The 13,883-nt window shown below is 46.9% G+C and overlaps 1 protein-coding gene across 3 annotated transcripts in view; it reads left to right on the forward strand.

The window, feature by feature from the left end:
• Nucleotides 1-2,367: 2,367 nt before the first annotated feature.
• The window catches only part of Prrx1 (paired related homeobox 1), a 67,536-nt gene continuing 56,020 nt past the window's right edge, over nt 2,368-13,883 (forward strand). The window contains exons 1-2 of one of the 3 annotated variants that reach the window (XM_087906344.1): nt 2,456-3,186; nt 3,572-3,725. In XM_087906344.1, coding sequence (XP_087762470.1) covers nt 3,626-3,725 — 100 coding nt within the window. In that variant the 5' untranslated portion in view covers nt 2,456-3,186; nt 3,572-3,625. Of the gene's footprint in view, nt 3,726-13,883 lie in introns of all 3 variants that reach the window. The other 2 variants (XM_048421218.3, XM_048421217.3) reach the window with 2 other exon arrangements.

Genomic DNA, 13,883 nt, shown 5'->3' on the forward strand with positions numbered 1-13,883 from the left:
GTAGCCCAGCTGCCTGCCTTGCCCTCCCCAGGTACAAGTTTTTCTGGGACTCTGTTCCTGAGTTCCAGCTTAGAGAACCTGAGTACACTCTGTGCCCATGGATTTCAAAGGACACCCTTCTAGTGTGCCTTTCCTTGCTTCTTGGTTCCTAGGGGAAGAAAGAGATGGAAGCTGTGGGGGAGACCAGCAAGCATCATAGTTGGTTTGCATTTGAACCTTAGAAAAATATCACGTTTGAATTTGCTATGTGCTCGGTGCTGTTGTTTGTTACTAGAAAAACAAATTTGGTGCCCAAATGTTTAGGTATATCCCCAAAGTTCCTGTAGAAACCATTAGCACCCTAGCTGATAGTGTTGCAAGTGGTAACCCTAAAGTGATTTTCAAAACCCATCTCCTACCCCTGTAGAAAAAAAGGGCAACTGTGAGCAAGGGAAAGCATCTGATGATATTTCTGGGAATGGGTTACGATCTCTCTTCCTTATCAATATTCTGTGGTCGTCAACCGTACTGACTGCACACGGAAAAAAAACTACTTCTATGGTGCTATGTCCTTCTGTTCCGAAGAACTGTCTTGGGGTGCCAGAAGTCCTGAACTTTTACTCAGGGTGTGGTCACAAATGACAGTTCTCGAATCTGAAAGAAAAAGAAATTCAACTATATAAGTAAAGTTGGAGACTGTGAGACTCCAGTTCTGGAATGGCATAGGGAGACTGATGCTGTGGGGCCCTAAGCTGGTCTTAGAGAAGGAAGAAAGGGTGACTCCCTTCATCCGAGAGAACTGAGAGAGCTCCGGAGATGGCGGTGAGAACTTTCCACTTTAACCTGTCTGTTAAGTTGCTTCCACGCCAAGGAATGGCGCAGAAGGATTAGGCTCTGGAGGCCTCATCGTTAACATCTCCGAAGACACGCCGGGATCCCCACGCTCCCACTCTTCCTAGCCCACCCACGCGCAAGTTCCCAGCGCAAGAACTAACTAGCTGTCCTGGTTCAGGCGCTGCCAGACAAATACTCGCAGCTCAGAGCCTGGGCTGCGGAGCCTGAGTGGCCAGCAGGCTCTGGCGGGGCTGGGGGGCTGCCGGTCGGGGGGCACGAGTGGCTGGAGGGCGGTGAGGGGTGGAAAAAGGAGGGGTAGCGGGTGGACTAATGATGAAAAAGTCTCCTCCATCCTGGCTCCTTAATTAAATGCATGGAAAGAACCGAGGCGCGCACATCTGGTTTCAATCTGCAACCCTTTGATGGCATCAAATGTTCTTTTCCCAGATCAGGGCTGGAAGTTCTGGGCTAACTATGGCCGTTTGGAGCCCAGAAACCATTTACACACACTCGGACCCTTCCTCCTTTTCAATTCAACCTCATAGCTACAGGAGAGGGGGGAAATCCAGCAATCAAGGGAGTGAGGGAAAACGTATGTATGTGTGTGTTTAAAGAACATAAAACCCCACAAATAAGCACTTACTATTTTACTTACTGGCCATATAGTAACTCATTCCTAATGAGACTATTAAAGCTGTTACCAGATTCCAACAGGTCATGAAAACACCGCCAGCGCCTCTCTGTCCTCTGTCAAGCCTGGTCCATAGACTTCGACCCCGGTGTCCTCTGACTCCGTGTCTGCCAGGACCGCACCCCGCTGGACACAGATGAGCACAGAGCCTACCCCCAGCTCCCCAGTTCCCCCAGCTCTCTGGGCTCCCTCTGTCAGGGTGCTCTTGTCTGGTCCAATTTGGGCAGCCTCTGTGCTAACTATCGCCACCTGGGAAAGTGACTATGGCCACACCTAAGAAATTACACCGGTTGGAAGGGTAGGGGACCGATCAGGACGGACTTTCCTCCTGTTTAATAAATATGTAAATTTTCTACTGTCTGAAGCCTCGGGGTTTCTGGTGGCAGCGAAAGTCTCGAATCCATTCGAAGCTGATAACTTCTGAATCTCTCCAAAGCCGCCTTTAGAACGTAGGGAGCCTCCAGTTATTATCGCTCTTGTTATTTTATTACATTATTTAATAGGCTGTCTCTACAGAGCCAAACGAGCTTTAATAGGCTTGCTCTTTTGCTTTTCTGTCTCAGACTCTCCCTGCGTTCTTCGCCAAAACAAATCTACAGGAAAAGTTGCCGGGGACGGGGCAGCAGAAGATTTGATTGTTATAGATGTGCATTCTTTTTTTTTTTCTAGCAAGTTTGCCCTCAGCTGTTATCAAAGCATGCAAATGAGATTTTCCAACAGAATTTCAAACAAATCCGGAGGAGTTAATGCCCAAACAAAATAATCAGTCCGTTTAAAGTGACTGTGGGTTTCGGCTCCTTTCTCTCCGTGATACTACTGCGAGGGAATGATAATTAGACCTTTATTTTAAAAATCCAAAATCTCTCTGCTTCCCTCCCTCTCTGGCCCTCCTCCCTCCCTCTCGCCCTCTCTCTTGCTCCCTCCCTCTCTCTTTCTCGCAAAGGGGGTTTTCTTAATCAGACAGTTTTTTTTCGGTCCGAAGGAAAGGAGGAAGGAGATGGAGATGGAGAAAGGGGGTCTGTAAAACGTCAGGCGCCGCACAAAGGCTTTGCCACGTAATTACAGGCTCCCATTAAGTGGAGATCTGCCCTCCCAGGGGTCTCCAATTTTCTTGTATTCCCTACAAAGCCTCCTCTCCATGCCAGTCTGTGCCTTTTGAAGTGCCAGAGAGCTTCTTGATCCGACTGAGAAGGGGAGAGGAACTCAACAGAGAGGGGAGAGAGAGAGAAGGGAAGGGGGGACCCGCCGCCCTCTGCTGACTCTTGAAGCCCTACTTCTTTATTTCTTATTTTTTTTTCTCCTTACGAAAAGTAAAGTGAGAATCCTGCCCTCTAATACATCTGCAAGACATCACTCTCCTGAAATCCTAGTCACTCCCGAGAATCCACAGGAGTGCAGAGAGGGGAACGCGCTTTCTTGAAGACATTTTAAAGTTGGAACAAGCCTCCTTCTGTTGGTGCTTGAACTCTTGCCGGGGAATAACTTTTTTAACCTTTTTTTTTTTTTAACCCACTTTGATTCTCTCTCCACCCCTTCTTCTCTCTTCTGTTTGCCTAACTCCCCCGCCCTGCTGGCCTCCCCTTTCCTCTCTTCCCCCTTATTATTATTATTTTTAGTGTCTGTGTGTGGACGCTTTTTGAGAGTTCGAAGGGATACTTTTTTCTTCCTGATTTAAGCACAGGGTAACTTTTTTTTTTTTTTTAAACTTTTTGGTGTGGATTGTCTCTTTGGACCGCGCCGGACTTGGCTTCAGGGAACCAACCGAGGCTGCGGGAAAGTTACTGGTGCCGAAAGTTCTGCTTTTCAGAAGGGGGTTTCTCTCTCTCTCTCTCTCTCTCTCTCTCTCTCTCTCTCTCTCTCTCTCTCCCTCCACTCCCCCCTCTTTCTTCCCCACTCGGCTCCTCTCCCCCCCTCGCGCCCACAGCGTTTGGTGTTGATTCGAGCGGGAAGAGGGGGGTGGGTGGGATTGGAGGGGAGACCATGACCTCCAGCTACGGGCACGTTCTGGAGCGGCAACCGGCGCTGGGCGGCCGCTTGGACAGTCCCGGCAACCTCGACACCCTGCAGGCGAAAAAGAACTTCTCCGTCAGTCACCTGCTAGACCTGGAGGAGGCCGGGGACATGGTGGCGGCACAGGCGGACGAAAGTGTGGGCGAGGCGGGCCGGAGCCTGCTGGAGTCACCGGGACTGACCAGTGGCAGCGACACCCCTCAGCAGGACAGTGAGTGAGGGGCGCGTGCTCCGGGAAGTGTGTGCGGGGGGGACAGCGGGTGGAGGCCCGGGAAGGGCGGCGGGAGCGTGTTCTAGACTTAGGTTTCTGGAAGAGGTGAAGGTGAGGAGGTTAAGAGTCCTGGGAAAAGTGGCTGATCGCAGAAAGACGGCTGAGAAAAAGAGGGTTCCGCCAAGGGTGTAAGCCAAGCGGACACTGGAGAGAGACTCGGAGGCTCAGGGACGGTGGGAGGCCAGGCGATCCCAGGCAGGGACTCTGCGGCCACGACTGTCTCCAGCCGCCTCGGCTGCATCACGGTTTCAGGCAGGAGCGGCAGCCAGAAATAGCCAGGGTAGGATCGGTCTGGCCAGAGCGCAGACTGCACAGCCACCTCTGTTATAGAAAACAGCCGACAAAAGATGCTGGGTGGGCCTTGGGAGCGCTTCTTCTGTGGGGCTGAAGAAATAGCACTGTGTTCAAGGGAACCTGGCAGAAGTCACTCAGGTTGCACACCCCAGTGTCTGTGACCCAGGCCTGGAAAAGGCCAAGGGCAGCACGGGAATGCCCAAGCCCAGTTGCCTAGCCTTGCTCTCTGCCCCCTGCTGTCACTTCTACCCGCGAATCAGTTTTGAGCTGGAACCAAAAGCCCATCTGTTAGGGCAAACTCTGGTGAAGCTAGAAGAATGTTCTTTATTAGCAAAATCCACAACTCTGCCCAACTTAATCTAGCACCAAAGGTACACCGGGAATCGCGGGTTGCAGGCCTAAGTCCTTGTGTAGTTCGGCCTTTTGGCCCCTAGATTTCCAGAAAACGTCAATGTACAAGCTACCTTACCCACCCTCACTCATTGTCCACCTCCTCTCCACGAAATGTTCATCTTAGACTTATTAACTTTGCCCTTACAAGAAGACTGGTCACAAGCATGTGTCGCGGTGGCCCCTGAGTATATAACACACTAGCCACCTGGTTCACCCCAAGTGGTTTCTAGTCAGATGCACACAGGTATATTTCCCTTCTGGAGAAAGTTCGAAAGTGACTCTTTCCTTATCTTTTTATGCTGATGGCTCTTTCGTGAACTTTGTAGTTTGGAGGCCCCCTGGACAGTCTATGATTCTCTCAAGACACTGGCCTTCTTAGACTTCCAAATAATAATTTTAAAAAGACATTCGAAGCAAGTTGCCGTCGGATACAGCTGGGAATGGTACCTAGGCACGGTGGTTGGGGGCCAGGCTTCCTGAAGCAGGCCACTGGAGAGCCTTAATCAGGTCAGGGCACTGGTCCCTAGTTCTGCCTTAAATTCTGCAGTCTGCTTGGATTGACCTAGTTCAGAGGGCAGCAACCTAGGAGACAATCAGCTCTGGACTGGGCCCACTGAGTGCCACAAAAACTGGATGAAGAGGTTTGAAGTAGCCATTTGAATTACAGAACCGAGTCCAAACCACACCCAGGAAGAATCAGAGTCCCCACACCATGGGTATGGACTAGGTTTGAAACTATAGTCATTCTGGGCAGTACTTGGGAGAAGCTGGTATCTCGTTGATGGGGTATCTGATGCGCCAACAAAATGGGCTATGAAATTCTACGGTTATTAAAAAAAAAATCTTTCATTAGGGAACATGTAAAACAAAGACAAGGACACTAGTACCTGAACCCCCGTTGCAGCTGCTCTGTGACAGTCAGGACAGTTTCTCTAGGACTTATGATCTATCTCAGCAGTTATCACTGTTAGAAGACCTGAATGTTGGAACCTCACACCACCACACACACATTACCCCACGGAAAATAAACTTTAAGGAAACTGCTGTGGATTAGACCAATGTAGGCAGGAGAGAGGAGGCAGTATTGCTTTGCGCCAAGAGAGGGCTGGAGCATAGGAAAAGCAGGACCAAGGCTGGCCTCAGCCAGCAAAAGCCAGGGAAAGGCAGGCAGTATCAGAAACTGTGGGGCTGGAAGCAGACAGAGAGTAGTGGCTTTGTTTGCTTTGCTTTGTTTTTATCCTTTAAGGAAACCACAGGAGAAGGGAGCTTGAGGAGTGTCCTGGTCTTCCTCCAGTGGGGACACAGAAAACCTAGGCCAAGGAGGCCACTGTGGAGCTGATTTGAAGGGGCTGCCCTGATCCTGGTTGAAACTGGAATATAATTTTTTTTATGAGACTTGGGCCTAGAACCACCAAGGTCACATCATGCTTAGGAATCTCCTGGACAAGCATAAGGTTTCCAGCTGGGCTGGGGAATCTTTTGCCTGCTGAGAGAGGGACAGGACTCCGTGAAACTGCCTGCATCAAACTCAGCCTTACCTCATTCATATGCGTAATGAATAGAGAGGCCGATGAAGAGAGGATCCAGAGAGGAAACAGGAGCCTCTTAAGGTTAGCCTAGGGAAAGGATGCACTGAACAGAACAGTCACTACTCAACACGATGCTGGCTGAGGTAAGGGGTACAAGTGACAAGCACCTACAACTGAGAAAGAATTCAGGGAAACAACACATAGGCACAGGCTGACTTTGCCTTTGCTGGAAGAGGACCCGCAGGGCTGTGCTAAGAAACTGTTGCTTTTGGAAGGGAGTTTTCTCAAACTTCCTCTTCTCCATGGGGGGTGATAACAGGAGAGACTCTTGTCTGGTAAGACAAGCAACCCCGTGGAACCCCATCCTTATTCTTAGACGTCAGGTAGAAAGCAGAGGAAACTGTGAGCTACTTGGAAGTCAAGATCACTGGTTCTCTAGCTTGGAGGCGGCAGTAAGGCTCTGATTATAGACAGAGAAGGGGAGAGTTCGGGATAGAGGGAGCTACTGCAGAGACCTGGCTGTAAGGGATTTAGGGGTCACACTTGGGGTCACAAAGGATGGGGGAGTCCATAGGGCATCAGGTGCCCAGAGTGGAAAAGGAACAGACCCTTCCCTTCAAGGAGATGGAGCACCTTGGCAAGAGATGCTTCTGCTTGCCAGTTCTATAGAAACCTGCCTCTCTTATGATCTGGAGAAATTAGCATGTAGGCTCTATGGATGCCTTCAGCATTATCTTCTTAGTTGTGCAAACAATTGCATTTCAACCTAGTCAACTGTTGTAAAAAGTAAGGAGTCCTTATTGGCCTTTCCTACAGTAAGTCAGCTATCTTGTTCTCCCATTCCTCCCCTGGGTGGGGGCTTATTCTCATTCTGCTTTCCCTTCAGTGGAAGAACTGATTTTATTTTTTTATTTTCCCGGTGTATTTTTCTCAATCTTTTTGGATCCTTTAACATTGTTGAAAATCTACTCTACTGCTAAACTAGTGGAGGGACGTTTGGTGTATGAGTGCTGGTGAAGGCAGGGCAGGGATAAGTAAGAAGGGAGAGTAAGGACTCATAAAAACAAGCAGACCTACTCTTGGGAGGACAGTTCATCCCGCTGTCAACTTCTTAATTTCAACTTCTGCGAACTCTTAAAAAAAAAAAAAAAACGCCTGCCTTCCACATTCCCAACCTCTAAATTAGTGAAACCAGATTGTCCTAATAAGACCTTTTGTTGGAAACACATGTAGTCATAAAAAGGTAGACGGAAAGTCAATTAGACACGCGCGCGCGCGCACGCACACATTCACCAGCCAGCGCTAAGTGTGCACCCGGGCACAGCTGGGTCCCGGGCCGTGGTGGATGCAAATGCGGAACAGCGGCGCGGGAAATCGATTTGTCTCAAAGGGAGAGGTGTAAACGCAGGCAGACTGCCGCCCTCCAGATCCACCAACCCACTCTCCCTGGCCCAGCTTCCCAATTCCCCTACGCCAGAGAAACGCCCAGGAGAGCGGGAACTTTCTCTAGGGCGCTCCCCAGTTGGAATCCGCATCAAAATAATATCAATTTCCTCTCTCCCCGCAGCGTCTCATTTCGCAATAGTTATGGCGCCAGAAGTATCTTTCGCAGCACCACCCTGGGATTTATGCCCCACGCTGGTACTCTGAATTTGAATTCAGGCCTCAAAGATCTTAATTCAAGATGGAGATAATAAAGCAAGTCATTTTAAGGGGGGCCTGAAAAATTCTCTCATTTTGGGAGTAGAGGATGAAATTTCGGAGCAAGGGAGTCCCCAAAGCATTAGGCGTAATGCAAAGGCTGGTGAATTGCTTGTTTTACGCACAGGGCTTAGAGCCTGGTGACCTCCATTTAAAATTTTCAGAGAAAAAGACGATCCAGTAACTTCGAAGTTTGGGGACCAAGGACAACTTGGGGTTTGAAGTTGTTAGGGAATGGGGCCCCATAGGAGTCAAGGGCTCAGGCTGAGCAGACTCTTAGAGGCTACAAATAATGAACTCTAGTTACAGATAATGCTCAGATCTCATTGTCTGTAAAACCGTTTCCAGTATCCTGTAGCATCCTATACTAGCCATAGCCTTTGCTCCGCATAGGTGACCTTTCTTAAGAGGCCCTCGAGGTAGGGCGCTGGGTAGCAAGGCAGACCCCGCAGTGGATCGCACCCTGGTCAGTAGTTCCTTTGTCTTTCTAGGACAGTCATTTTAGATTTTACAGTAGGAGTGAATAATTTATATCATCCCTAAACCACTAATGGCAGCCCGTGCCCTAGGTGAAGCATCTATTCCAAAGCAGCGGGTACTTTTCGATAGCACGGACTCCAAGTCCCAGATTTTGTATTACTTCTACCCAGGACCGAGTTCTGAAGAGTTTTATCCTCTGCTCCATGCCCGCGGCATGGAGTCCCGTGCGCTCGCTGACAGCTGTAGATTTTCAGGGTTCCTAGACCAACTGTTTTATTTTGAAGAGTTTACAATTGTCTTCTTCTGTGGTGTTTACCGGCCCACTGCAGCGGCGGGGGAGACTCCCGCCAAAGCAGACCCCATCCCCTCCGTGGGGAGGACGTTAGAGCTGCTGCTATCCAGTTGTTGCAAACTTTTGTGCCTTCAGGTCTTGCACTGTGACCCCAGGGAGCCTCCAGCTTAAGGCTCCATCCTCTTTGCATGCTGTGGAATGTTCTTTTTATTAACCCCGTAGAAGAGCCACATGAGGAAGCACTTTGAACATGGAATGGGGTATTTATAGAAAAGGAGATAGGTTTTGCATTGGGTTGGGGGTGGACAAGAAGAGATTTTTAGTTGGACAGTAGTCTTCTTCCCAAAGAAAAGTATGGCTCTCAGCATGCTCTAAGTCTTGGTAAATTTAATACTAGGGACATTAAGGGCTAGACACATGTATAAAAAATGATTAATTTCATTGTTGTTAAGTGCCCAACTCTCTATGGCCATTGTGTGTCCCAACAATTCAAGAACTACCTGCATGCAGAGCATTACCATGTGACTGGTCATTTCTCGTTCCTTTCTCTGATTTTCTCTGATGCTCTGAAGTACCACCTCCCCTTTCTCTGGTTTTCTCTGATGCTCTGAGGTACCACCTCCCATGGGTTTCCTATACTGCAACCCCCTCTTTATCAAGAGAAAGAAGATGTAGATGTCTTTGATAATGGTATTGCTCCACATGAATTTGGATTCTTGGGGAAAAAAATCAAAGACCTTGGTGTGCAGGCTAACAATGATCAAGTGGAAAAAAAAATCAATATTCTCAAGCAAGCGGTAATGAAAATGTCAGCAAAGCACCATGCCCTCCGTTTTCTAAATGCGGCTTCTGGTTGGGCCAGTAAAGACGAAGACACCAGAGAAAGGGTAGCAGGACAGTCATGGGTATTTCTAAGTAAGTTGGCAAATTTATTTTCACAGAAAGGAGTCTCTACTGGAGACTGAATAGCAGTAGTTTTTGATATCAGTAGATAGAAGTCTCAAATAGTTGTTCATGCAGACCTCTATGACGTATCAATTTTGCAGTAAAATTTTTAAAAATTACAGTATTTCATTGGCATTGAAATTGCTTAATTAAAAAAATCTGAGAAGCTGATTGCAGAGGGTGACAGCCTTGGTAGTTTAGAGGAGTGAGGTCACTCCTCTTGGTAACCACTTATGGACATCTTGTGAAAGAAATAAAAATCATGTCAAATGAAACTCACAGTGACCTTTTAGAAGAGCCCAAGGACAGTCAAAAATCTTAGCTTTCTCTCTTCTGTGGGGTCCTCAAATACAGGGACAAGGACTGAGCTGTGACCACATACATTCTTGGGTCCTGAGTGCATAACTTTGCTACTCTGCAGAGTGAGAGAGTTTCAATTCCTGACAATTCTTGGTTTCATTAGGCTCAGCTTCAAATAAGAAATAAATTTGGAGTGTTTGTGAGAAGTAGCAGTATTCTGGTGTGTGTGTGTGTGTGTGTGTGAGGTAAAGAGGAATCAACTGAACAAAGATTTTTAGTTTCAAAACACAGTCTTCAGTGCCTTTGATTTGAATTGCTTTTGTCACTGCCCAAGCGAAAATGCAAACCTGCCTACTCCACCTCCATCTCCTTTTTGCTGGTCCAGAAGTTCCTATATTTTGCAGAGTAGGACCACCAGCCTAGTCTGACCGGTTCCTCCTTGCCTTTTCTTTCCAATAGGGGGTGCAGTTCTCCAGGGCTGTGGTTATTTTGCCTTAAAAACAAAACAAAGCAAAAACAAAAACAAAAACAAAACACAGCAAATGTTGATAGCATGAAGACACTTCCGGGACTGTATGAATATATTCCATGCACATGTAGCTTAGCAGAAACATGGAGATGTCTGCTAGGGAAGAGGGCTACTTTCCTCAGCTCCTTTAAAATGACTTTGATCAAGATTCCAGGGTAAAAAGGAAGAGGTAGCAGGAGGTGGGGCCAGAAGACTGGCCTTTCAGTTATAGCTTCTAGAACTGGTGTGTGGATTTTAGGGAGGGGGTGGGGATTGACCCTGCAAATGTGAATGTAACTCGTGTGTGTGTGTGTGTGTGTGTGTGTGTGTGTGTGTGTGTGTGTGTATCCAAATGTGCTGGAGGTTTTAAAGGAAGAGGTAGAATCTTGACTGGTATAAACAAGATATTTCAGACTGCAATGGAAACCCTAGAGTCTTCAAATAGGGCAGGAAATCTGGCCCCTGGAGTGAGGGTAACCTTTTTCCTTGAGAGGAAGGCGAAAACTGCCCCAACACTGCGTGACACTGAGATCTGAACACTTGAAACCATTTCCAGTCCCTAAATCTGACCCGTTATGGTCAAACCTCAAGAACTTTAGGATAAATTCTTACACCCCACCCCCACCCCAGTAAGTTTTGCAGTTCTTTTAATTCTCTTCTTACCTAAGGATGGCTAGAGCGAGGTGAGGCAACTGGGGGCAGCACAGTGACTGAATAAAGATACTGTTGACTGTTGTCTTAGCATAAATGGCGTCGAATACGACCTTTTCCAGATGATCTGACCCGAGATGTTCAGTAGAAGTAGAAGCAGGGGGCCAGAATTGTGAGGGAGATTACTTTCTCACAATCCTGTGTCAGAGAGCGAGAACATTCATCCCATTCAGCTATTTTATCCTCATTACTCATGTCATTATATTTTAAAGGACCTCACAGTGCTGGAAGGAGGTGCAGTTATAAATAAGCATAAAAACAGATGGGTGCGCTCTCAATTATATGCTGAGGACATACAAGGGGGCCAAATCGTTTCAAAAGAGACTCAGAAATACAACTTCAAGGCCAAAGGGTGCAACTCAATCAGAAGCCTGTGCCAGAATGTGCTAAGGTTAGTCCGCTTCACTATGGGCGAAGTCGAGGGCCTGGCCAGAAGTGGGCACATGCCGAGAAACACGTTTTCTTATGTTTCCTTGCAATCTTTATACAGATCCAGTGCTGGGCTGCCAAGAGGTCAGTAGGATTATCTTGGGCCCTGTGGGTGGTGAGAGCGTCATGTTCCAGCACCCTGTCCCTTTTACTTTCTTTTCTTTGTGTATTCTTTGCCTCAACAATTTCGGTGCTGGAACTCAAAGCATCCCTTAAATATGATGTTCTGGCAAATTCTGAAAGAGAAGGGTGTCGAGCTCAAGTAGATAATACTATACCAGATTCTTCCTCTCTGCTAACTCAGTTTATTATTTCATTTTAAATTTGGGGGTTCTTGAGATAGGGTCTCACCATGCAGCCCTGGGTATCTGGGAACTCTTACACAGACTCGACTAGCTTTGAACTTACAGTAATCCTCCTGCCTCTGACTTCAGTAAGTTAGATTCATAGGCATACACTACCATACCCGGCCTCTCCTCAGTTAGGAACTTGTTGGTAGTTGGAGCTTGGGAGATTGTTTGTTGTATTCGGTTTCTTTTCGGGGTCATTGATTAGTTCCACAGAACTGAAGGTTCTAATGGAAAACATACTGATTCTAAATCTTTGCACCTTGCCGTTTTCATGCGTCACAATTAATCCAGACCAGGGAGCAGCATTAAATAATTATTTGCATGCTTACTCTCCTTTTCCCTTCCTAGCAGCGTTTCCTCAACAAATGCTGCCATAGCTCACAGCAGCCTTGACATGTAGACAGCTGTCAACTAGTTGTCTGTGCTCGCTAGTGCTAAGTAAGCACTTCCAAATAAAAGCCATGCTTACGGTGTGGAAGTACTCTGCGTGCTAGTTTCTCCTTCCCACTTCCTGCTTTTTGCCTGGGCCCATCTTTGTACCGGCAGCCATTTGTAATTATTATTCCCTCCCTCACAGCTTTAGGATTCTATGGAAGTTGCAGAGCTATGGATGCAGCCACCTACTTGACGTTGCTGTTCCAATGTCACAAAAGTGTTTTGGCCTCAGAAATAGCAAAGCGTGGGACTCCCTTCCTTTGATCCTCAGATAGATTTTCCTGTTTTTCTAGGTGGCAACACATGGCAAACCCGAAGGTTGTCACAGTCATCCCTGAGGCCTTTGCTGACTCCATCTCTAATTCCCTGCGAATTAGATTGTAAAATCTACCCAAACCTTTAAAACGCTAGCAGATCTACCTGCACCACCAGCTCCTCCTCCTTTCCTGTCAGTTTCCCCGCCGTGCATCCTTGTCTTCCCCTATGCGCAGGTGTTGAAATGAGAATGGTGTGGACCAAATCCTTAACACACAACTGGAGAGTTCTGTGTGAAGGCTTCTCCCCTAAACACATCATTTAAAAATCCCAGCTCCCACCCTTCATTAGAATGCACAATTGCTTTTCAACCTTTTCAGCATCAAGGATGGATGACTTATCCTGATTTTTATTAAACCCATTCTCTACAATCTTTCCTTCCATCCTGTTCCAGCAACTTACCCTGTTCATAAGCCTAAATCCTGACAGAAGCTCGCTTGCAGCTCTGCCCTCGGATGCTAGGTAGGCAAGTGAATTTCTACCTCCGAGCCTCATTTCTTGGCTTGTTATGAGGAAGGCTTGCACCACGCGTGTTACCTTCCAAGATTCTATTTCCACAATGCTTTGGGATGCCCCTGCTTAATCCTGGTCCCTGCAAACCCATTCCTGTAAATTCCTTTCCTCAGCGCACATTCTAGAAACACTCAGCGTATCCAAAGTATTATTTACTTATTTTCAAAATATTTTAGGATTGTGAATGTGCCCTAAACATTTTCTTAAGCCTAGAGACTGTGGGGTGGGGCATATTTCCTCAAATACTATGTAGACACATCTGCCTGAAGGTCTTCTACTGACTGCTTTTGATTGTTTGTTCTGTTACAAGGTTAAAAACCAAGAGTGGCACATATGTATTATAGATAACTATATTTATTTGCATTAAATTTTCAAATAAAAAAGTGAAGTTGCCATTGTTTCACTACCCTGAGGAGAATACGGTTAATATTTTGACATTGAAGTGTTTTCTTTTCAGTTTTGTTTAAACAATTTTTGATTGTGTGGTATTAGCATCCTTGATGACTGGTGGTTCTTTAATCAGTAGAGGAGGTTTTAAGCCCATTTTCAAATATCCGGTTTCCTTTAGACAAGAAAACACATAAACATTCATCCCACTTATTCTCATCAGGAAAGTTAAACAAATAAACACGCAAACAAATGTCTCCGAGGATTCTGCAAACCTTGGCCATCCATTGCAGTCAATTCTTAGCCTTCTCATCTACCACTGGACACATCTCCAGCCCAAAGGTTTTCAGAAGAAATGGTCTCTTTTTCTTTTTGCCTGTTCTAGTTGAGAACCTTCTCTAGACATGAGCACACATATTCTGAAGTTGGAAAAGACTGCCTCTTATCTATCTAAAGGATGCTCCTAGACCACACTGAAAGGGGATTTTCCACAGGATTATTTTTTGACATAAGTGG

Source organism: Myodes glareolus, chromosome 5, assembly GCF_982192425.1.
Source record: "Myodes glareolus chromosome 5, mMyoGla1.1, whole genome shotgun sequence".
NCBI lineage: Eukaryota > Metazoa > Chordata > Mammalia > Rodentia > Cricetidae > Myodes > Myodes glareolus.